The following is a 22,992-nucleotide window of genomic DNA, read 5'->3' on the forward strand; positions in this document are numbered from 1 at the left end:
CTAGGAGAGAGAAGCGGAGCGTAAGCTTCTCCTCGCCCCCGCCGAAGGCGCAGACCGCGGCCCTCGCTGCGGCGGGCAGAAGGGCACTTCCAAAACACGTCCGTGGCCAGTGAGTCTTCATTTGACACCGTCAGCCCTCATGTAAAAATGTTTGTCTATGCAGTGAATACGCGGAGCCTAAACTGCATGAACCAGGATGGGGATAGAAGATGCTCRCGCACGCCTGACGCTGCCCACCTCCCGGATGCTGCGGCCTGCGGAGCGATCCGATCAAGGAAAGCCTTTGCTTTTGATTTAGTCTGATCTACTGCAGAACCATCATTTCGGCTCCGTTATAGAAGTAACAAGTGCCATGCACGATCACGCATACAGATAATTTCATAAATGTAAGAAAGCTGTAGGAATGGGGGATTTTTTGCTCGGTGAGGGACAGTCTCTAATGTGTACACATTATTCCTGCTAAGATCAGTGTAACACCAGGGAGGGAGAGAGCACGGGGGAGAGCAGACACCTGGGCTTTATTCCCGCATTGGCGCGTCTCATTTAGCAGGAGAGAAGAATCCACGTACAGAGCAACCTTAAAGGGAGTAAATACATTTAGAAAAACTGTTAGAAAATGGAGGGACTTCAGTAGGCAGAAGAAACGGTACCACAAAACGGGGTGGTCAGAATCAGGCGGTTGTCCCTCCACCTCCGCGCGCAGGTGCTGACTGGCCTGCGTGTTGTTCTGTAAGACTGCAGGGGTGCTTGCTGTGCGCTTGGGGGGAAGGTTGTGAAGTCTGTTTCCTCTTCTTCCTCGTCACTCCAGTCCTTTCAAAACCCGCTGTTAAGAACTGCTGTGTGCTTGCCTCTTATTTAGTAAGTACTATTTTGCGTTAGTAAGGGGGTTTCTGTGTAACAATTACTTGCAGATTTTAAGCTTTGCTCTCAATTTAGCRCTGGGAGGTTTTATATTCAGAAAATTTACTGCATGATAGTTTCATCAGTGACTTTATGGTCTGTTACAATACAATCCATTAGACATAGCTGAAGGAGATTCCCATTTCAGGAGATTGTGGTGTCCTCTGCAACATGCAGATTGCTTCTCGGCTCTGCGGTTTGAAGGAAGGCTTGAAATTGTGCTCATTCTCTGATAGTTAGCTTCAGGTATTTAAACAATTGTTTAATTAGTCAATGTTTAAAGCATATTGTTTTGTGAAGTTAAATTCTGAGTAGGAGGGGGAAAAGCACAAAGAGATGTTGTCTTTCACCGTAGTTAGATCACACCTGGAAAATGCAAGTGGCAAACTGAATTCTGACTTAAATTTTATATACACAATACAAGATACAGGTATAAATGCATATCAAGATCCCACTGAATTCGGTATTTGGGGGTAGGTCATCAGGAAGAGATTAAAAACAAGCTTTTGTAATTATTTAGCCCAGTGATTATTAAAAGGCATGTCTCTGCGCTGGAGAAGTTTCTGATATGAAGAGGCATTTATGAAACCACTCCAATTATTTGGGAATACGTAGGGTTGTGCAGTGGCTAGTCAGCAGCATCTTGGGTTGCGGCTCTGAGCAAGTTAGAAAAATTAAAGTCTCTACAGATTATCGGAAAGACCATCTTTATTATGCAAAGCGTATGTAATGCTGTTTCACGTGTAAAATTTTGTTACCTTATTGCTAAGTAACGATAAATATAGTAAAAAATAAATACTTGAAAATTGCCCATATCTGTTTTTCTAAGTCAACAGACCTTAGAAAGCCTGTTTTCTTATCTGGAGGTCTCTGTTTGAACACATTAGAGAGCAATTTTACTAACAAAAGAGTAGATAAGGATGTCAGATTAAAATCTGATGAAAACTGGGGAAATAAGAGACTTTTTCTGACATTTACAATTAATGCCACAAAAATGTTAGTTTAATCAGACAATATGGTTAATCACAAAGGTGAAATTGAAAGTTACCAGCACTGATTGCTAGTGTAAAAGTTAATACATTCAGCTCATAATAATTATGCACATGCTAGTTATAATAATTTACTGTCCGTACCAAATCTTTATAAGCATTGTAATTAAATATAAAATGCACATTAGAATTATAATGAGTAATTAGGGCAACATAACTAATATGCATAGAAGTCCCAAAGCTCATTAAAATGTTAAAAATTGAAACCTGCTCTAGCTAGAGGGTTTTTGCGTATTTTCTCTGGCTGTCTGAATGCCAGCGTATTTCAGGTATTGTTTTAACTGTTCCTTCGGAAATTTGAAAGCCAATGAAGATATTTGGGGTGGAAGCCAGATGCAGCAGTCCGTCGCAGGGTTGCTAATGGAGGGTAAGCTGTAGGATGCGATTTCCTGGTGTGAATGCCCGACTCCCTTGGACACGCTGGTGATACCGGCTGAGCGGAAACTGGGCCCAGGAGAGGGTTTTAGCGTACGAGCGGGAAGCACCGGGAAGGGTTTTACATCACTTCTTTCTCGGTGACGCGCTGGCGAAGCGCTGGAGCCCGGTGCGTGCTCAGCGCGGTCGTATGAGACTGCGATACGAGCATTTACCGGCGACGGCAGCTCCGCTCCGGCTCCAGGAGGTCTCTGAGCTCCTGCACGGGAAATCCTGGCCCGGCCCTTGCGCCCGTGGGCGACGCTGGTGCTGAGTGCCAGTGCTTGTCCTGCAGCAGGAAACGAGGGGTTCGCGTGGCGTGCGTTGCGCAGCACGGAGCATCCGCGCCGCGCGTGGGGACGGGGGGAGCGCCGCCGCCGCCGCGAGGAGAGGGCAGCTCTCCGGTCGGAATCGCAGGTGCCCGGTGCGGCGGGCAAATACGCACGTGYATCTCTCTCCGTTATTTTATCTGTGTATATGCAGCTGTTATTTAATACCTACAAAATGCRAAACGCATATAAAATTACTCCTCTCACACCGGGTTTTCTTGTTAGCGTAATTGTCACGTTTTATTGTAGTGCTTTCTGTGAGACTAACTTCTCAATTAATCCCCCCTCTTGGGGGCTGTTGGTAGCGCTCACGCCCTTCTCCACGTCGGCTCTCTCCGCTAAACCGCTTTCCTCCTTGCTGAGGCTTCCTGCCTTCGAGACCGGCTCTGATTTCTTTGCCCGCTTTTGGGGCTGCCGTTCTTTGCAACGAGGTCCGAAAGACGTCCGCGGCGCCGGCGGGACCTTCGCGGTCCCTTGCGAGACCCCGGGAAGCGCCTCGCGCGAGGCCGCGGCGTGCAAGGGGCGAGCGGCTGGGGGCCTCGCGGGAGCCCGCCTGCGGCTCCTTCGTCGCGGCCGCCAGCGCTCCGGCGGAGAGGCGGGCAGCGGGCTGGCAAAGGCGCTCGGCCGCGCGAAGCACAGCTCGCGCTGCAGCCTTACGCACGGCTCTAGCGAAGTGGAGGTGATGAAGAGGACACGTCGAGCGTTGATAAATGCAAAGTCCTGTGACGGGCAGGCAGAAGGGGTTCGGAGGAACTGTTTGTAGGCAGTAAGAGATTTTGAGTTGCTATTGCTAATTTAGCAGTATGTCCTGCACCTAATGCTGAAATTTTAGATATCAAGAAGAAAAGTGTTGGGAGTTGTGAAAGGAGCTGAAGACAAAACAAAAAAATGTCGTACGCTGCCGGCAGACCTGTGTGCGCCCACCTGGAGTGCGGCGTCTGCTCGTGGTCACCGGCTTCAGAAGGGAGAGGATTCAATCCCAGCTGAGCATTGGGCAACGCGCCCGAGGAAGGGAAAYGAGATGGGTGCAGCCTTGGTTTAAGGCATTTCCTGAGCTCTGGGGATGGTGCCTGAGAAGAAAAATCCTATTCTGCTCTGGGCGTTTATGGTTCGCCTTCGGGGTCTGCTTGTCCAGGCTGGGCTGATCTCGCAGGTCCCGTCCGTCCTGGGCMCGAGGTCTCGCCCGTGGCCGTGGGGCTGTTCCCCGGGAAGGGCAACGCGTACTGGATAATAGCGAAGGTAGTACTGAGCTTCCAGCCGTGTGAGCGCTTGTTAACACATATATGAGCTTTCCTCTTGCCAAGTTGCATGTATTTAGATCAATATGGTATCCTTTCTGATTATTGTCACCTCAAAATCTTTTACGTGTGAGAAAATGCAACGCCAGCAGCGTAAGAATCCCAATTATTCTTATGTGCTGCATTTCAGCATGAGTGACAGCAATGAGAAGATCGAATTAGGAATGTCTTCTTMAAAATGAGCCTTTGCTGACTAATTGGAAAAACATTTTAAAAATAGATGAAATAACTCGAGGTCCGACAATCTTTTAGCATGTCTTTGTCTTTTTTCCTCTCCAAAACAAACCTTGACAACCAGAAGCAGCAGGTATTTGGAGCTGTAATTTTATCTGGGGTTATTCAGTCTTCCATACTAATGAAAGCAGGAGGATCGGATAGGTTTTTGGCAGCACTTTACTAATCTGTCCACCAGAAATGTGCTTGCATCACACAGTTTTTCTTTATACTAKAAAAAAAGAAAGTAACCTGGTAATGAAAAATATAAGAGAAAGGTGACTATAAGGTATCTTCAGTTTTGTGTTCTACTGTCCGTATTAACCAGGGTTTCTTAGAGCAGAGAATATTGATTTTTTTTTATTACTTTTGCACACCAACTCTGAACAAACAGAGTTTTTTTATCCTGCCAGACGCCCCGTCCTGGTCCCAAGCCGCCGGCTCTCCGCACGGTCGGGGCCGCRGCCGCAGCCAGAGCCCGGTGCGAGCTGCGGTGCCGGCGGTGCCGGCCGGCAGAGCATCGCGGGGCGGCAGGTTTCCACCGAGCGTGCGGGAAGCGGCAGCGTTTCTGGGAACCGCTCGCTCTGCTTGCTTGTTTGAGCTCCCGTAAACCTCAGTTAAAAGTTGTTCTGAATTTTTATGACTAGATTGACTTGATATTTGAGTGCATTGTTGTACAGATAAAAAAAAAATTGCCAAACTGTATTTTTATATATCATGTTTTATTTTTAAATTTATTACCTGAGAGGTTCTGCATCTATTAAAACATTAAAAGGCGAGCGGACAAGGTGAGAAGTCTGAGGGTGGTACTTCTTGGAAAACGTCTTTCTCCATAACTCAGGCTTTTGCTCGTAAACTTGTAGAAGCTAGGGAACTGCCTTTGGAACAGACAGCATCTGAAAATGATCGCGAAAAACTGAAGAACGGTTGTAAAAACGAAAATATAATCAGTAAAGGGCAGGCGTGAGCTAGTATCCATGCGTAGGATAATTGCTTGCACAAATATAAGATGGGCAATCCCTGTGTTGACAGCAATGCCACAGAAAATCCAAGGAGTCACGGGGAGAAAGCATATAATTAAGGCAGCAATGGCAGGATATCTTCATGGATTTTACGTACAAAAGTGTCGTATGTAGCTCATGCTGAATAATCTTTCTGCTGTGCTTCCTGATAACGGTGTGTCTTGGCTTGGGGCCTCTCGTTCGGCCAGCGTGGGGATGAGCTGCAGGAGATCCATCCACCATGGCAGGAGCAAGCACGGGGTTTGGAAGTGGGACCTCTGAGAAGAGAGGGAAAGAACTGAGCTTGTTTCGGACTGAGGTGGTTTCGATAAGGCAATGAGGACTGAGAAAGAGTTGAGAAGTCTTTAAATAGGTAAAACCTTTCTTCCAAGAGAAATGTAGTCCTCTTCTTCCCATCACCTGGGACAAAATGAACAATGGTTTAAAACGGAGGTGATGAGAGCACCTGGGAGCTGCAAGGATACCCGAGTGCCTGGGATCGGCACTCCGGGGCGCCTGGGCCTGCTGCCCGGGGCTGTGGGTGGCAGCGCGGGCGCTCAGCGGGATGGGACGGGATGGGATGGGACGGGACGGGACGGGACGGGACGGGATGGGATGGGATGGGATGGGATGGGATGGGACAGAACGGGACCAGCCCGGGCCAACCCAGCTGCTCCCGCCGCACAGGGGGACCTGTGTGTCTGCCGTTTTCTCCCATCAGTCAGGTAACGTTTTTGTACAGTTTATCTAGCGTGAGTTTGGGTATTATTTTCCTTTAACRTTTTGGAAGCACCAGCTGAACTCGGCGGTGCTGCCGGTGGCTGCCGGCGTCGCTCTGCGCTGTAGGAACGGGAGGCAGCCCGGGCAGGTCTGCCCAGCACCGCCGTCCAGGGCTGTCCCGACTCACGGCAGGGCATGGTAAAGTCCTCCACGTGACCCCTCTCACGCAAAGGTATTTTATCCCAGTCCTTGGCTGTRCAAACTGCTGCATTTCTCAAGCAAGACTAAGGGCTTCATATGCGCTGGGTTGTTTTTGAGGAATAACATTTTTGGGAAAAAAAAAGCTCATTTTCTTCCCGTGCGCATTAGAACAGTCTTCCATAACGCTGGGTGTGCATTTTAAATTATGGGGAAGTAGTCATGCAAATTGGTTATACGTTTATCGCGCGCCTGAAGTGTTAATGTTACCTGTTGAGAGTGAATAGATTTATGGATTTCTTCAGCGTAATCGCTGGGAAGGGAGAGCCGAGGAGGGAGGGTAGGGCTGCTGGCTGCAGAAGGGGTGAACGTCTGTCCCCCGACTCGGACAAGCGTGGGGTGATGGGGGGGGGGGCTGGAGAGAATCGCCTCTGTGCTTAACCCCATCTAAAGCGTCGTCATCTGACTTTCTTAAGCATCGAGACGTGTGCATAGGTGCTAAGAGGATGCGTTTGTTTTTCTGGGTCGTGACAACTAGATTCCTGTTTGATACCACACATTTCCAGGGTAGCGATAGTTAATGGTACGTTGGCGAGAGGAAGGCTGGAGCGATCGCGCCCGTGGTCCTGCCCACAGAGTGTGCGTTGGGGGCAACAGACCTGTCTCCTTCTTCCCCACCGCTGACGGTTTTGCCCAAACACAGTGTTTCTAGCGGCCTTTCCGGCTGGCGATGGGGGATGATATGTGGGACGCCACGAAGCTGCCGGTAATTGCAGCGTCAGGATTGCCGCCAACTTCAACGGTAGCTTCCGTCGCGCTCGTAGGTGATTTCTGGCTAGACGTATATGTGTGTGGTTATACGAGTGCCAGGAGAGAGCGTCGTCTGTGCACGGACGTTTTTAATGCCTCGTACTTCTGAAGAGCCGCGTGTTTTTATTTCTACTGAGTCAAGTTCCCTTTGGAGCATGAAACGAGTAATGAGCTGACCAGCCTGTGCAGAGAACTTTATTATGAATCTGCTGTTTAATGTATCTGTTGCTTCTTTAGTGCAGTTGGCTATCGTAAAAGATTATGGCCTCTTAACGTGACAGGCAGGGGAAGGAATGAGATTATGAAAGAAACTGATGGGAGGGAGTCAGCGTTTTACATGTGCATAAACACCTCAAAGCAACATCTGGAAAATTGCTGGGGAAAAAATAAACAGATTTTTATTTATAAGTTCTGTAGTTTTGTCTTTAAAGCGTTTTATGATGCACATAAATTACTTTATAAAAATAGAATTTTTTTAACAAATTCCAGGGAGAAGGCAATGGTTCATTCAGCCTTTCCTTTGTTAACCTCTTTCCTGAGGAATTTGCTGGGTTTTATTTGCACCTTACGGTTGGATTTCTGTGGCAACTGGAGCAACTGACAATCATTTTCTATTTTTATCTGTAATTGTAAATTTAAAATGTTTACTATTTGGAAAAAAAAAGGATATTTGCTGAAACAAGTCTATATCCAGTGCAATACTGGGAAAGTCACGCTCGTTATATGGTACGTAGGATTCTCTCGTAGCTGCGAAGGTAAGTGTGTCCTTTTGCTAGGGCAGAGGAGGGACGTGCAAGGCCAGCGGAGCCTGCGGAGCCTGCGGAGCCGGCTTTCCTGAGCCGCCGCCGCCGCGGCTTCAGCCGCCGGCACGCGATGAGTGACCCTGGCCAGGTCTGCACCTGCGCCCCTGCGACCCCGCTGCTGACGCACCGTCGGCCAACAGTCGCACAGAGTTGTACTTTCTATTGAGTAACTAATGAAAACATAGTTCAAAAAAAGCACTTTTCAATATGGGATTCTTATTTCTTCTTGTCTCAGTTATGGTTTTTGTACCAGATGTGCAGATCTGTATCAGAATCTACTGTGTGGGATAATTTTTACACTGCTGGAAGAAAACGTGATTGAATGTGAGTCAAGCTGGAAAATATGCACCAGACTGAGAGTAACGTAAAACGTGCTGAAGAGAAACAGAGTTAAACAATCTTCGTATTTGTATGCAAATATCTATTTTACAATTTTTTTTCAGTTGCCCCCACAATTCAGGAACTTAAGTCCAGTGGTGTGATGCTTGGAGGGAATGGCCTGATAAGATGTGAAGGTGCAGGAGTTCCTGCTCCGGTCTTTGAGTGGTACAAAGGAGAAAGGAAGTAAGTAGCCCGCGTTTCCCTTCTGGTCACAGGCGCACTGCACGCGTTGACGACGGGTTGTGCTTGCTAACGCTGCTCTCCATTCCACCGTAAGCGGCCACGCGCGAGGCGCAGGAGACCGCCAGGGAGATCCTGGTCCCGCTCATCACCTCGCGGCGTGCAGCAAGGAAGCTGTAACGCACAGACAAAAATATCGTCTAAAGATAGCGGCTGAGATAGTAACTGTGGGCGTGAGGACCAGTGTAAAAGGGGAGTCGTTGCTTGTGATGGTAGATACCTAAAACCAGGCGGCTCCTCGGTCCCTAAGGCCTCCCTGGCTCTCGGCAGCGCAGGAAGCGCAGTGGGGAGCACGTGGAGGAAGGCAGGTCCCCCCGGAGAGCCCCAGAGAGGGCCTCCTGCAGGAAGACGCAGCTGGAAAAGGCAGAAAGTGCCGTTTTTCCATCAGCGAGGCTCAGGCGTGACATCTCAGGCAGTGGCATCAGGGAGGGGAAGCAGGGCCCGACGTGCCTCCGGCTGCCGGGAAGCACGTGCCGACCCGGTGCCAGCAGCAAATGAATGCAACGACTTAGGAAGTGGGTGAGTGGAGAAGAGCGCGGGGGCCAAGCCGTCCGCTTCCGGCAGCCTTGCGGCACGGCTTTGGGAGGAGGTCCTTCGCTTCCTGGTGGCCCGAGTTCCTGTGCCCATAAATGAGGCACGATAGGACTGTCCGTGGCTGAGCTGTAATAGTGGTAATTGCATCAATAAGCCTAAGGTTTAAACATGCTTTCGTAAGGACAGCCGTTACAGTGTAATGACCAGAAAGGCCCTGAAAGGTTCTGCAAAAAAAAGGATTTATTTTTAAAGGCATCTTCACAGCTTTGCTGCGTAGGTTTTGGTTATGGGAAGGTTGATTCATGAACAAGATTTTCAACCAAACCTTAATGCGTAAAAATTTTCAGCCTGTCCTGCCCATTGTGGTCTCAGGCACGGGTACGCACTGTGCCTAGGTTTTTATAGTCCGTTGACTTCGGAGCTGCTGCACCTCGCAACATCTGAGGAGGGGGCTGGCAGCCTGAACCCTAAAAATGACCGTGTGTTTCAGTCTTTTTCACACGCAGCTTCRCTTTCAGGTCTTAGGAGCTATGTTGTGGGAACAAACTTCTCTGTAAGATCATCGTTATTTTTAAAAGCAGCTCATTAACTAGGTAGGGTTTTTTTAATAGGAAATTTTGTTCTACAGCTCTTAGCTTATCTAAGAGCTTGTTTCCATTAAGTTTAAATATTGGAGCAAAACGAAGCTGATAATGTCCCTTTTAAGCAAATGTACATATGCACCTTTTAGCTTCTGGAATTTCCTGGCTTCCGAGCACTTGATTTCTCAGCTCTAACATCCATTAAGCCTGGGAGTTGACACAGAATATTAATGACCATTTTTCAGAGAAAACCATCTGTCAGCTCATTTCTCAGTGGCCAGCTGCTCCCCTTTAGGAGTGTTAGCCGCTCTTTTTCCTTCCTAACTTCCCAGAACGCTTGTAACTATCACGCTTTCACCGTAGTCTAAAGCATTCTTTAAAACAATATAATTGATCTTTACTGTATAGAACGGTAAAGATTTTTCTTCTGTTGGAGAAATTTGTCTACATCCTCGTTCCAAAGCTCCGTACTATACCGCAGATGTGTTGGGAGAGGGGGTTGTAGTAGAAACATATTTTATATGAGAAGTATTGTAGTGCAGATTTTAATACAGACCATAGGACTGGGGATTCAGTTAGCCATTCCCAGCGTGGTCGGCACCATTAGGTTTGCGATACGGACCAGTTCCYCTCCTGAGGAGCGCACTGGGAGTCGCGAGGGCGGCAGGGCAGAGCGAGCGGAGCGTTTCRGGGCGGCGAAGCTCCTGCCCTCTCTTCTCTGCTTCCATCATCGCCTGAGGCTAGGCTTACCTTAGTCACCAAGAAACGTCCTGTCCTATTGYGGCTTATGCTCAAGGAGTTGTCAGCATGCGGTTTTGTTTCATATAACGGTACGTCATTTTTTGTTAAACTATTGTTTACAGACGTGCAAACACGTACGGCTTCAAAGATACTAGGAGCTCTGAGCCTCCAAGGCTTTTGCGGTCGCAGGGACGAGGAAGATACATGCATATTATTCCTTCTTCCAGGGTTTCCCCTTTGCCTCTGGACGCTGGAAAACCAGCCCAGAACGAGGCTCGGAAAGCCCATTCGTTGTTTTAGTGCAAAACTGAGACGGATCAGCTTCCAGAGGTAGTTCAGAGTAGCATGCACCTTATCCTGCGGATAATTTGCAGATAAAATGCAACACTAAATGCATATAGTGGGAGTTCACATCCTGCTGCACCTTCCGCTAGCAGAACAGAGAGAATCCAGTTTTCATGGGTTAGTCCTGGATTGGGACCCGATTATTTTGTGGGTCTGGATGAATTTTTCAATAAGTGAAGAGTGAGAGTTAGAGCTGAAATCCTAAGTATATGTTCAGTGTCTGAAATAATGAAGCCTTTTGTATCTGCAACCTGTATTGATTTACACTGATCTAAGTAAGAACAAAAAACACCATTTCCAGACTCCTGGAATCATTTCATCGTAAAATCATCATTAAAACTGAAAATAAAAGCAGTCACAAACTGCACCCAGTTAAAACTACTAGTCAGCAAGACAAAAAGCTTGCAGAACTAATTCTACCTAGTCATCAAGCTCGCAAGAGCTGCCGTTCATTAACTTTCCTTAAGCGTCTGCTAAAGCAGACGTGCTTCGCGATATCCTCCCCGAGCGGCGTCCGGGGTGGCGAGGCCGAGGCCCCCGTGGCCGTAGCCGCGGGACGCTCTCCCTCTTTGGAGGCCGGCGAGCGCGTGGGCCAAAGGCTCCCGGCTCCGCTGGGGCGGGCGAGGAGCGGGCCCGCGCGCAGCCGCCGCGTCGGCCATCCAGCCCTTCGCCTGCCCGGAGCAGCACCTCGAGCTCCGCGCAGAGGCCGTCGCGTGGCTAGCGCGGATCGCTGATGACGCCGCGTTCGCGGAGACACCGGACGCGGGGCACGGACAAGCGCATCCTGCCGTAGCTCCGGCTCCGGAATAACGGTGCTCGCAGCCTTGGGAAGCGAAAAATGGAGCGATCTGTGGAAGGGTGTCCGGGAAAGTTTTTGCATTTGAATGCCTTACGCCCTGGTTAGAAACCCAGAATACACAACTGCATTAAAAAGGGCCTGGAAGTTTTGGGGAAAGGTTTACAGAAGCATCTTAAAATTATAGAAATTTGTCTCGAACTGCCTTCTGGGCTGTACAAAGATTCCTTGCGGGAAGGGGGAGGGCGGCTCTCTGCTGACTCCCGCGTTTCTGCAACTCCCAGCTGCTCCAGTGTGTTGTGTTATAGGGTTGAGCAAAAATTAAATCTCAGAAATTAAACAGCCACAGGGAAGCAGCCCAAAAATCTTTAATCTAAAAATGTTAATTCTGTTATAATTGATAAAGCAAACAAGACTTACATTTCAAATAACATAACAACAACAAAACTCATTATAATAACTTAATACATTGTAATAATGTGAACGTATTCAAATATGAAACTAAAGATAGATACCCCTTGGGGCTGGTACTGATGCATGATTTTCTTTGTACGCTTAGGCATAATTTCTGGAATAAAAAGGAGATGATACTCCACTTGAGACGTTAGGGTACCAAGCAGTAAGGTGAGGGAAAGGATAGTGTGACTGCGCACAACTTAAAACGCAGTGCCAATTTGGAAAGGCACTTGGTGAAACGAGCACAGGTAATAAGCATCGCGTTTAGCTAATGAGCCCGGCAGAATTACAACGAACCGTTGCTGGCGACGCCGTGCAGCGCAGGGGAGCGAGGGTCTTGGGAGCAGAGGCGGCAGAAGTCAAGATTTAATTTAAAAGTAACAGCATCTAGTTCTTATAATTGCAAATAGAACTTTTCAAAAATAACCGAGTTTAAACTAACTAGCGCTGATTCCCTGGTCCGCTGATTACGTGCCTTATTGGTATGCACATTTGTCGGGTTCCACYTCCTTCAGCGCAGGCTTTGCTTAACAGGGACGCCGGAGGGGGGATGAAGCCATCGGTTAGGCTTACGCTTTTCCGACTTGCCGCGAGGCGCGGCAGCCGCTGCGGAGGCCGAGCGGAGCCGTGCCCAGGAGGGGCCGAGGGGAGCGGGGCTCTGCGCGGGGGCTGGACCCCGCTGCCCTTCGGCCGCTCGGCGCAGCGGAAGGATCAAATTCAGCAGCCGCCTCTCGTCGATTCGCGCGGCGGTAGCCTCCGCCTGGGCACGCCGTTTGTGGCACGCTGGAAACCCCAAGGCACCGGCTTTTTCCAAGCAAGACAGTGAGCCGAACCTTAGAGGCTTCAAATGCGTCAGGACCAGTTGGGACCGGCGTGCCGAGGGCGGCCGGAGCGGCCCCGCGGCGGCCAGGCCGGGTGGGGACCAGCGTGCCTCTTTTTGCCCTTCGCGAGTCTGGAGAAAAGGTGAATCTTCTAACTAGAGCGTTTGCCCCAAAGCAAACATTCCAGCCGCCTCTTGTTCCCTGAGCAGCTCCCTTCGCTGGCTCCTGGGGCTAGTTTCCCACCAAACACCGCGTGTCCCTGGCATCAGCCGCATTCCTTCTCAGCCTGCGGGTTGCGCGCTGCCGTTTTCCGACAGGTGCCAAGAGCAGAACTGACTTTCCCTGAGAGCAGGAGCTACACAAAGAAGYGAAACCTGATTTATATGCAGCAGAACGTGCTGATTAAATGGAAACAGCAGCATTCGTGCAGTGATAAAAAGTATTCAATACACAATATGCAGAAGTACAATTAATAATGATCGACTTGCAATAGTTTTAGACAGAAGGCTAAAAGATTGCATTCTTCTGCAGRATATATGACTATATTTTCGTATATCAAACAGAAGTTGTAGATTTAATTCAAAACTCTCCTSTTTATGTGAAATATAAGGAACTATGAGTAATAGGCACAGCTAGTATTTTAATAACATGGTTACCTTTCTCATCTCACTGTTTGATTAGATGCAGCTTACCTGCCATGGCACAACTTAAAACAGCCAGCATCCCTTGCGCCAGCGTGGCGGCAGCGATCCCAACAGGATTTTGGAAGCAGCATCCAAAAGCTGCAAAGTTCCTATGAAATTTGWCAGTGGGGTAGAAAGCTTAAAGTTAGGGAAATAAAACCCAGGCGAAAGAATGCTGATTTTGGTTTTGCGTGTGCTTTGTTATTTGGCTTCTCCTCGGGTTGCTGCCTCAGGATTTAGTTTTGCTATGGCACATCTTCCCAGATTGCAAGTATAATTTGTTGCTATGGAAGCCTGTGAAATGAATTACAGTCACAATTATAAGTAGTTTGTTTTTCTGGCTGCTTAATCTTCATGCACCATCGGTTAGAGGTGCATCAGTACGCAAGCAATCACCAGAGCCAAAAAAGGGCAATAGTGGGCGAGGCGGGGGCACTTTAAGGAGAGCACTCACCGTCCCCCGCTTCCCCCTCTTGCTAAACCTCTTGAAATGCGAGAAGTAATTTTGGAGTTGTACGTTATCACTGCGGGTGCAGGGGAGCCGGCGGGAGCCGGGGGTCGCCTGCCGCGGCGAGGGGCCCCCGGCGTCACCTTCCCGGGGCCGCTGGCGTCGCTGATGAACTAAAGCTGCCTGCGTTACTGCCTGTGCCCTGTGAGTTACGGTAGCTCTCTTTTTGCCTTCTAGACTGATCAATGGTCAACAAGGAATTACTATTAAAAATTATAGCACGAGATCACTTCTCACTGTTACCAATGTGACAGAGGAGCATTTTGGCAACTATACGTGTGTCGCTGCCAACAAGCTAGGGACAACCAATGCCAGCCTGCCTCTGAACCGTAAGTAGCGCCGACGGTGGCAAACGGGCACGCTTGCTTCTTTCCGCTCGCCCGGGAGCGCGGGCCAAAGCCCGCAGGATGCCTCTCTTTCGGTTTGCTTCACGAGGCGTGCAAATGCCGTCCTGCTTCTCTGGAGCGGGGAGTAATACACACCCGACGGCTCATTCTGCGCTGTGGAAGGGTTTCTGTTTTGGAAGCGATGATACATTTTGGGGGCGTTAATGTTTTATGAAGCTACAGGGAAAAAAACCACCCCACCGTCGTGGTGTAAAGAGTTAGCATGACAAAATCCTTCTTCTCCAAACAGCAGTAATGCATCTCTCAGATGTCACTGTAAACAAAGTTAAAGACTCTTTCCGTTTCGGGGGTAATAACCGAACTGAGTGACCCGGCCGTGCACAGACCCCTGCTCACCGGGCTGATTTCTGTGCGTTTGCCCGGTTGTGCAGAGCGGTTCCTGTGAGTCACAGCAAATATTTCTGAATTTGAAGTTGAATCTTTTTAAAAAGACGATAAGCATTGTAATAGACAAAACAAAGCGCTGAGATATTTTAACGTAAAGCTGAACTAAAATGGGTCTCAAATGTCCCACTCGAAAGATATTTTTAATCATGAATTCATAGTATTTTACATTTGTTGATTGTCTTGCCATCTGTTAGAGGTATTGAGGGACATATATAGTTGAATTTCAGTGTTAATCTTTTTATATTTTACTAGCTGTAAGACTGAAAGAGAGAACTTAGAACATATACTATGTGCTTTCCTTTGCATACAGCTATTCCTTGTTGAGTGGAAACACAGATTTTCAGTTGTTTCAATCCTAGGGATATTAACTCCTAACCATGAAGCTTCATTCTTAATCTACTTCCTATTTAATAGCTATTGCTGAGGTTATTTTTAATTACTACAGAAGAGATGCAGTAAGAAGAAAAGAGGAGGAAGTCTTTGCTTTTATTTTATTTAATATTTGGGAAATCATTAGCAAAGTGAGAAACAATGTTACCAGTATTTTAAACAGAAAAAGCAAGAAGTGAAAACAAAGGACTGCTGTGCCAGAAACAGCTCATATTTGGTGTATTTGCCGTTCAGAGAAGCGATATCGGGTAAACGAAGGTTTGGTTTAATTTTGAGCTCTCACACGAGCCCCTAATCTATGTGCGCGGCTAGCGCAGAAACGGGAGGCGTGGGCTTGCCGGGGCAGAGGCGAGGGCAGGGACGCGCCGTGCCGTGCCATGCCGTGCCGTGCCGTGCCGCGAGCTGAGCCCGTCCCTCGCCTCCTGCCGGGGTTTCACCAGCTCTCTGCCGTGCTGCTAACGGGCTCCGGCTGCCCCCTCGGAGCACCCTGAGATGCAGAGATTGGAGATGCCGTGCAGGTACCCGGTACGTTGCTAAACGTCGCAGAAACGGCTGCTCTGCACCGCGGCAGAGGTGGGAACCGCGCGAGAGAAGATGGGGAGCCTGGCTCTGATCTCCTTGCATGAACATCTTGACTGAAAGACTGTGATAAAATGCCTTCCTTTATACTACAGATTTTTAAATCTGTTGAAAACAAGCAATTGTTTCCAAAAGTTGGTGATCTGTGTTTCAGTTGGTAATTGAGATCATTTGATTTGAGGATGGACATTTTTCCCGGCTCATAGTTTGCATTAAGATGATCTAGAAAGAGAGTTTCTCTTTGCAGAAAACTCCCAGAGTAGTGATGTATTAAATATGGAATACTTATTTAATACTTCAGAGAGAATTTTGTCTTGTAAAAAGCTACTTACATGTTATTTTGTTGGCAGTCATGGAGAGTTTAACATATGCTCTCATTCAGGTGTGTGKGGGGGGGAAGATTAGTAGTAATTTATGGTTAATTGCTACATACAATAGTCAAATACAGGGTTGTAAAAATAATTTGATCATCATGTTACTTGACATTAAAAATTAGACATTGATGTCTTATTTAAATGTATATTTTAAAGCATTAATTGCATTAGTACAATGCAAAATGAGATGTGGAGTGGTTAGATAGTGTCATTAGAAAAGCTGTCAGTGATTACTGAGATTGCGGAGCCCCTGCTGGAAGTCCTTCTGTGTTCTCATGCAAAGCCACCGTCAGGAGAAGACGACAAAGTGGTTTGTATCAGAATTCTCTCCCAAAGCCTCGCTGCAGCACAAGAGCTTCCAATTCCATGCAGAAGTCCACACACCTCTGCTGTTAGGTATTGGCAAATTGCCCAATGTCTCTAAGTAATTGCTAATTGGCTGTTTCTATCTGCATTTTTTAAAGAAAATTCTGTGTGGCAGAGTTAGAAAATCTGTGTTTTCTTTCTTTGCACGTTCCCGTGTAACACAGAAGTGGCACCTTGGCTGTGCAGAACTGGGACGCTTTCCTGGGGACGGAGCAGGTCCCGTCCTCCATCGTGAGCATCTGGCTTCCACGCAGATGCAAAATTCAAGGATACTAGAGAAAGGACTCTCTTGCTCTACTGCCAAGAGGGCTCGGGGCTTCAGCGATCCGTAAATGCCACCTTGGGCTAACGGGACGTGGTGCCGGGATGTCAGGGCTGCAGGGGACAAGCTGGCTTTGCGGGGCTGCGGAGGAGAGGCCGAGGCGGGGATGCGGCGCCGGCGGGGAGCTGGGCCGGCAGTGCCAGCGGGCGGAGGGGAGCGGGAGCGCTGCCTCCCCGGGAACGCCACAAAATTTGTCGTATCCCTCATCAAAGACCTGTTGGTCACATGCAAGGTCTAGCTATTAATAATAAATTCAGCGGCTATAAAGTGGAAAGACTGAGCCTTGCAGGAAAAATACAGAGAAGCAGTGGTCCCAATAAATTAATAATGAATGGCAATTTGCTAATTATTCATGGCTAAGTCCATCGTATAATCCAAATGTGTTGTTTTTCGAAAGTACTCTGCTTGTTCTGTGGAAAAGCGTATGAACTATGTGATGCTCCCAAAGCCGCGGCTTGACGAGCGCTTGTTGGACAGTCCCATCCTGCCATCTACGGGTCTAATTCGTCACACGTTCAGCACTGTCTCTGCTGGGTTTTCCCAGAATTTTCAGTACTTAAGAAGAATGTGGTGCTTTCCTGTAAGTAAAGCRTGTGTTTTCGGATTCATTAAACCCATTTCCTCGTGAAAAGGAGGTGTTGTAGTATGTACCCAGGATGAAAGGTGCCGTCTACAGAGGCGAGGAGTCAGCGGAGAAGGGAACAGTCCTGTTTAAAGATGCAGATTTTGCTGTTAGATTAACACGGTTTTGAGTGGCGACAAAAGGCGTTTTCCTGCAAGTGGATTCGCAAGGTCCCCGTGGGAGGAGGGGGTCAACGTTAGCCGTTGGCGCCAGAACGGGTTTGTACAACGGTTTTTCTAAAGCGACCCAAACGCCCTGTGTCTGCCCTGCTGTGCGAGCCGGCGTCTGCTGCGCTGACGCTCGCCCGTGCGCGTGCTCCCGGGCGCCGGCGCAGCTCCTGCAGCGGGGATTTGTTTTCCCTTCAGCGGCAGCTGAGTCCCGGCCGCGGGTTTCTGCCTCGAAGCGCRGCGCCGTGGGGCAGCCCGTTCCCCCGCGCCGCCCGGCCCTCGCCTCCTCCCGCTGCCCACGGACCCGCGGCCCCGCGGCGGGGAGCCCCGGGCCAAACCCCCGTGCTCGTAACCTGCGTATCGCCCGTACGGCCCGTCCGTCCGAGCTGCGGGTGAGGGTTTGGTACGAGGCTGTTCACGGGGGCGCGACGTTCCCTGAGCGTCCCCTCCGTGCAGGATGGGGGTCCGCGAGCCRCGTTCGCGCAGCCCGTCCCCTCGAAGGAGGCGATGCCTCTCTCCTAGGGCAGTGACGATCGTTCTCTGWGTACCGTTGGGTAAAGGTGTTACGGGGTTTTGATTTTTTATTTCTAAGGAGTATCTCCCGTGTGTTCCCTCGTATTCTTTATGAATGCTATAAACCCCTCATCTGGTAAGCGCTACCTYTTTTAAGAAAACTTGCAATATAGAGGAAAGTGTCTGTGTCTGTTGCTGACAGCTGCCATAGAAACGACTTACTTTTAATGGCTGATTTAATGATCCATATGTGCTACTTTCCGACTGAGGAGATGAGAGTTATACAGAAATATTAGAACATCAGTAATTATTCTGAAATGTAAATAATTGTGCAGAGCTGCAGAAAAGGTCAGTAGTTACACTTGGAAGAGGAAGGAGTGCCTAGCAAGGTGTGGGCGAGATCTGGTAATATTTTCTGGGCTAATTTAATTGCTGCAGCTAAACAGAACTACTTTATTGAATAAGCATCCAACTGTGAACTTATGCGTGGTGCAACATGCTTATAATCTTGTCTCAAACATTTCTACATGCCAGTAAGCACCAGACCATGCCCTCAATTTATATGTGTTGATTACATTGTGTTCTGGTTCCTACAGAAAGATATCCACTCAAACTACTATATTAATCTTCTTAATAAATTGAGATTCTTGTCTGTAATGTAAAAAAAAATTATGTTCTTCCAAAAATGTAAATTAACTCACTATAAATTGCACATAACGTGTGATGATATGCATGTTACTCAGTCACACTTAGTATGTGTAATTGGTGTATCGTTGGGTACGTCTACTGGAACATCAAAGACACAGAGGTATCTAGGGCGAAAACCATTAAAATATCTGCAGAGCGGTGTAGTGGCCTTGCTGTGCCTCGTCTTCTGAAAAAAGGTAATATTGGGACAGGCGGTCATTTATCCTGGTGACCTCCCAGCAGCCTGGCTCATGGACCAGGGTCTGCAGTTTTCCTTCCCCTGCTGGGGCAAATCGTAAAAATCTGAGAAAAACTAGGGATCAAAGGGACTTCGGAGGCCATCTCAGATGTCCGGCCGAGGGCAGGACCCCGACGGCTGCTGTCGTTCGTTCCTGGTGGCCGCTGGACCACCTGGTTCCCCAGGGTCGGTAGTGAGCTTCCACCACCGGTTACGGCGGTGCATCTTTCCTGCCCTCGGGAGCGCTTCCTCCGTGTACAAGCCAAACGTTTCCGTGCTGCAGCCGGAGCTTGTTTCTGCCTGTCGTCGTCGCCGTGGGCAGGAGAAGAGAGCGGTGTTTCTCAAGGCGAGGAACAGCGGCGCCTTGGGGAGGGGCAGGGAAGGGGACCGCTGCGGCGTGGTACTTGTTCCCGGGGACGCCAGAGCCTCTCTGGGAATGAGCAAGGGAACAGTCCCAAATGAATAATTTGACATAGTGATAAATACTGACAAATGCGTGTGTTTGCACTACTGTTGCCAATAGTAGTGGTGACGGAGCGTGGTCAAGCAGTCTCGCTGCTGGGACAGACACCCGTCCACGACTGTTCTGCAAAGGTAACTTGACGCTGTGCTGTCTCTCTTAGGCAGCAGTCACACCCCTAAAGTGACTGCTGTTGAAGCTCGAAGGTTTCCACGTGCGCTCGTTACGCCCTCGGCAGCAAGGCTTCCCCTTCTTCTGCAAAGCGCCGGCGAGAGCGGGGATGCCCCAGCGCCCGCCGCCCCTGCCGCCGAAGCGCTGCCTCCGCCTCGCTGCTGCCCGCGGTGCTGCTCCCAGCCGGCCGCGGGTGCGCTTGCGCCTCTCGCCCGAGGCGGGCAGAGAGCTCCGAGCCTCCCGGGACAGGCTTTCCCTGCTCGTCTCGCCGGACGCGCGCCCTGCGAGTGGGCCAGGAGCGCAGCCGTGCTGCCGGCGGCTGCGGTTAAGGGCAGCGTAAATCATCCCAAGGCTGCTTGGGACTTCCCCTGTTCTCGTGGTCTGGCGTCATCGTTGACCTCTGCAGGGTTTCGTACTGACTGGGAAATTGTCTTTTGGTGTATTTGGCTATGTGACAGGTTTCTGCTAAGTTCTAGCTCAGTGCATCTGCTGGGCTACCCAGTTCGTCGTTTCGAGAAAAAAATCTGCTCTCCAGGGGAATTTCCCTTGTGTTCACAGTTTCAACTGTCAGCCTATAACCTAGGAAAGATTTTACTGTTTCATTTCTTAAGCACTGACCCCCCGAACAAATCAAACTTAAATCTGTGTATTTTTGTGTTATGTCTCCACTGGGCTGCACAGTCTGCACAAAGCGGTTGTATAGTTATATATACATATATTATAAAAAAATATAAAATTCAAATTCCCGTGCTCATGAAGAGCCTCTCCGAAGTCTGCTGCAGTCAGGCAAAGACGTCTGCTGGCGCCCTGAGGTCTGGCCGGAGCCGAGGCGGCAGGGACGTCGCTGCACGGATCGCCCCACCGCCGAGCCCCAGCGCTGCCGGGTCGGGGGGGTCGGGTAGAGCCYCCAAAGCCCCCTAGGGCCCCTCAGGGCCCCCCAGAGCCCCCGAGCACCCGGGCCGGGGCGCTGCTCTTAAACTGTGTCCTTGTAACCCTAGATAGCAAAGTTCTAGATACACGTTCCTACTGAAATCAAATAATTCAGAGAGGTTTTAATTTACATGGCTAGAAGCACGTCTAAATTTTCATTTTAGGTATCAGTAATTGTGATGATTAAACATTCAAGGTCGTTTATGGAACTTRTTTGCAACCTCACAGTGAATGCAGTGACTACCCGGGACCAGATCAGGGCTGGGAAAACCAACGTTCAGAGCTCTTGTTCAAGTCACGTTTCTTTTTATTACAGAGTAAGTAGAAAATGTCAAAGTAAATTAACTTTTTAGAAAAATTGAAAAGCCAAAGAATAACCTGCATAACAAATGGGAGGAAAACTGAAAGTGTTATAATGTAATGGTATAAATATATTTTACAACTCAGTCTGGAATACACGCTGCAGACTTGGTCTCGGATATTTTGCAGAACAAGCGGGGGAAGGTTCATAAAAGCGTAATGGGAAACAAAGGATGGAAGAATTCCTCTGTCAAGAGATTAAGGTGATGATTACAGTTTATCTTGCAAAGAAAAAGACACTTAATGAAATACTCTTTAGTCTAGAAAAGGTGTATTAGGAAGTTTTCTCATAAAACAAGCCCAAGAGGGTTTTCAATTACACTAATCAGTGGCAAATTTTTAGCTCAAAGCACTTCTTCACAAAATATACTGTTAAGTGTAGAACTTATTTTTGCCGAAAGTTGTCGAGGCCAAAGCTTATGGAGCTTTTAAAAAGAATTAGCTCCGGATCCAGAACTGGATCCGTAATGCGGATGGACATCGCAGAACAGCCGAGGGGTCTCTTTCACCGCGCTGCAAACACAGGTTGCCTCACGGGGGAGATCATCTACCCGGTGAATTCTGGGCTGTTTAACAAAAGCGGTTGCCTGCATCCAAACAATATTTACCTGAAAAGCTTGTGGGCTTCCATCTTGCAAATAGTCCTCTAGTACGATTCCTTAAAATTAAAAATAGACACGCGTACAGAGACCTCCGCAGAATTTGCGTACCTTTTCCTGGAGCTTGCTACGTGTTCCTAAGCAGCTCAACAGCTTGTGAACTGAAGAAGATGAGAAAAGAAGAAATTCCTATTTTCATGCAATGAAGCTAAAAATAGATTCACAGATTTAAAACTGCAAGAGAGTTTTTTCGGTGAGGCCACAGTATAAACACTAATTAACCTCTGTATTGAATCACCTAAGTAACCAAATGCTAAGGGATTTCAGCAAGCCTTTAAAGTAGACAACTCAAGCAATGTTTTCCTTAATTACACCTCCAGTTTTATGTGTCAAGATTTTAACTGTGTTTTTTTTTTTTATATAATAAACTAGGGATTTATAAAAGCTTGCTGTTCTCAAGATTTGTTTAAACCTCAGAGGAAAAACATTAGCAACAGATGCTTAGGTATTACTTGTAATATTTGGAACACTTAGTGAAAAGACCTATGATGAATTTTTCAGAAATGTACTTTTTTCCAAACATATTATTACAAGTAACAGAGCTGCCATCTCTACCTTAAAATGATTTACTGTGAAGCCTTTGCAAGACTAATCTAAAGTTTACTTTGCAATAAGGAGTTCTTGCTGTCCTTTTCTTATAAATCATTGGCCTGTAAAAAATATTCAGATTTTTGGACCGGTCATCATGTGAACTAAGGTACACCACCATATAGCAGTGATGTACAGCTTTTATTCATTTGGACTATAAAATATACGTCTGATACCAGTCGCTTTCACTTTGCTAATGCGATTGCTAAGCTTTCCCCAGTGTTGCAAATCTGTAAGGCAATGTCTGCCACACGGAGGAAGCTAACTTTGGAGTATGGAGTAAGGATCCAACAATGTTTTATCTAGAACAATAGAAGCTTTAATGCTTTTAAAGCTATGATTTACGGCTAAAGATAGTTCTGCACATTCCTTCATCACCAATTGTTCTTCAACTTCAGTTCCTTCGGAGTTTTGGGTTTACTTGGATTTATCTTTTTCAGCAAGTTAATTTACCTTTCTTTGTAACCTAGATTCCTGATAATATCAGAGCRATATATTACATAAAGTAAAGCAAGTCTGTTTTAAAGTATTTTTTTTTAAATTAATGACCAGGCGGATGAAGTTTAAAAGCAAAGTAGCAGTTTTTTGCAAAATTGCAAAATGCTTTCCCTGAATCCCRATTTCTAAATTTAGGATTAATCCTTAATTTCTTTTGAAAAAGGATTAAAGAAGTTTCCCTGTGATACTTGTCATCGTGTCTGAATCTCAGTGTCACCATTCAGACGGAAGGTTCTCCGACTAAAGAAACTTTGGCCAGACAGTCGGTTTTTGCAGTACGTGTTTGAGGAACAGCAGTGGCAGAACACAGGCTGGGAGGGGGCGGTTGCTCCGCAGAAAGCCGCACGATGAGGAGAATAACCGTCCAGCCTATGGCATGAAACCGGTCCAAAAATGAAGGGATGTGAACTTGTCATGAATAAATCCAGGCTGAAATTGGAAGATTTCTAACCG

General features: G+C 47.9%; 1 protein-coding gene across 2 annotated transcripts in view; it reads left to right on the forward strand.

Annotated features, from left to right (window-relative positions):
* The window catches only part of NEGR1 (neuronal growth regulator 1), a 304,317-nt gene that overhangs the window by 242,312 nt on the left and 39,013 nt on the right, over positions 1-22,992 (forward strand). For both annotated transcript variants that reach the window (XM_026074528.1, XM_026074529.1), the window contains exons 5-6: positions 8,179-8,299; positions 13,999-14,150. In XM_026074528.1, the coding sequence (XP_025930313.1) occupies positions 8,179-8,299; positions 13,999-14,150 (273 nt within the window). The remainder of the gene's footprint in view (positions 1-8,178; positions 8,300-13,998; positions 14,151-22,992) is intronic.

This window comes from Apteryx rowi, unplaced genomic scaffold (genome assembly GCF_003343035.1).
Source record: "Apteryx rowi isolate R43461 unplaced genomic scaffold, aptRow1 scaffold_39, whole genome shotgun sequence".
Taxonomy (NCBI): Eukaryota; Metazoa; Chordata; class Aves; order Apterygiformes; family Apterygidae; genus Apteryx; species Apteryx rowi.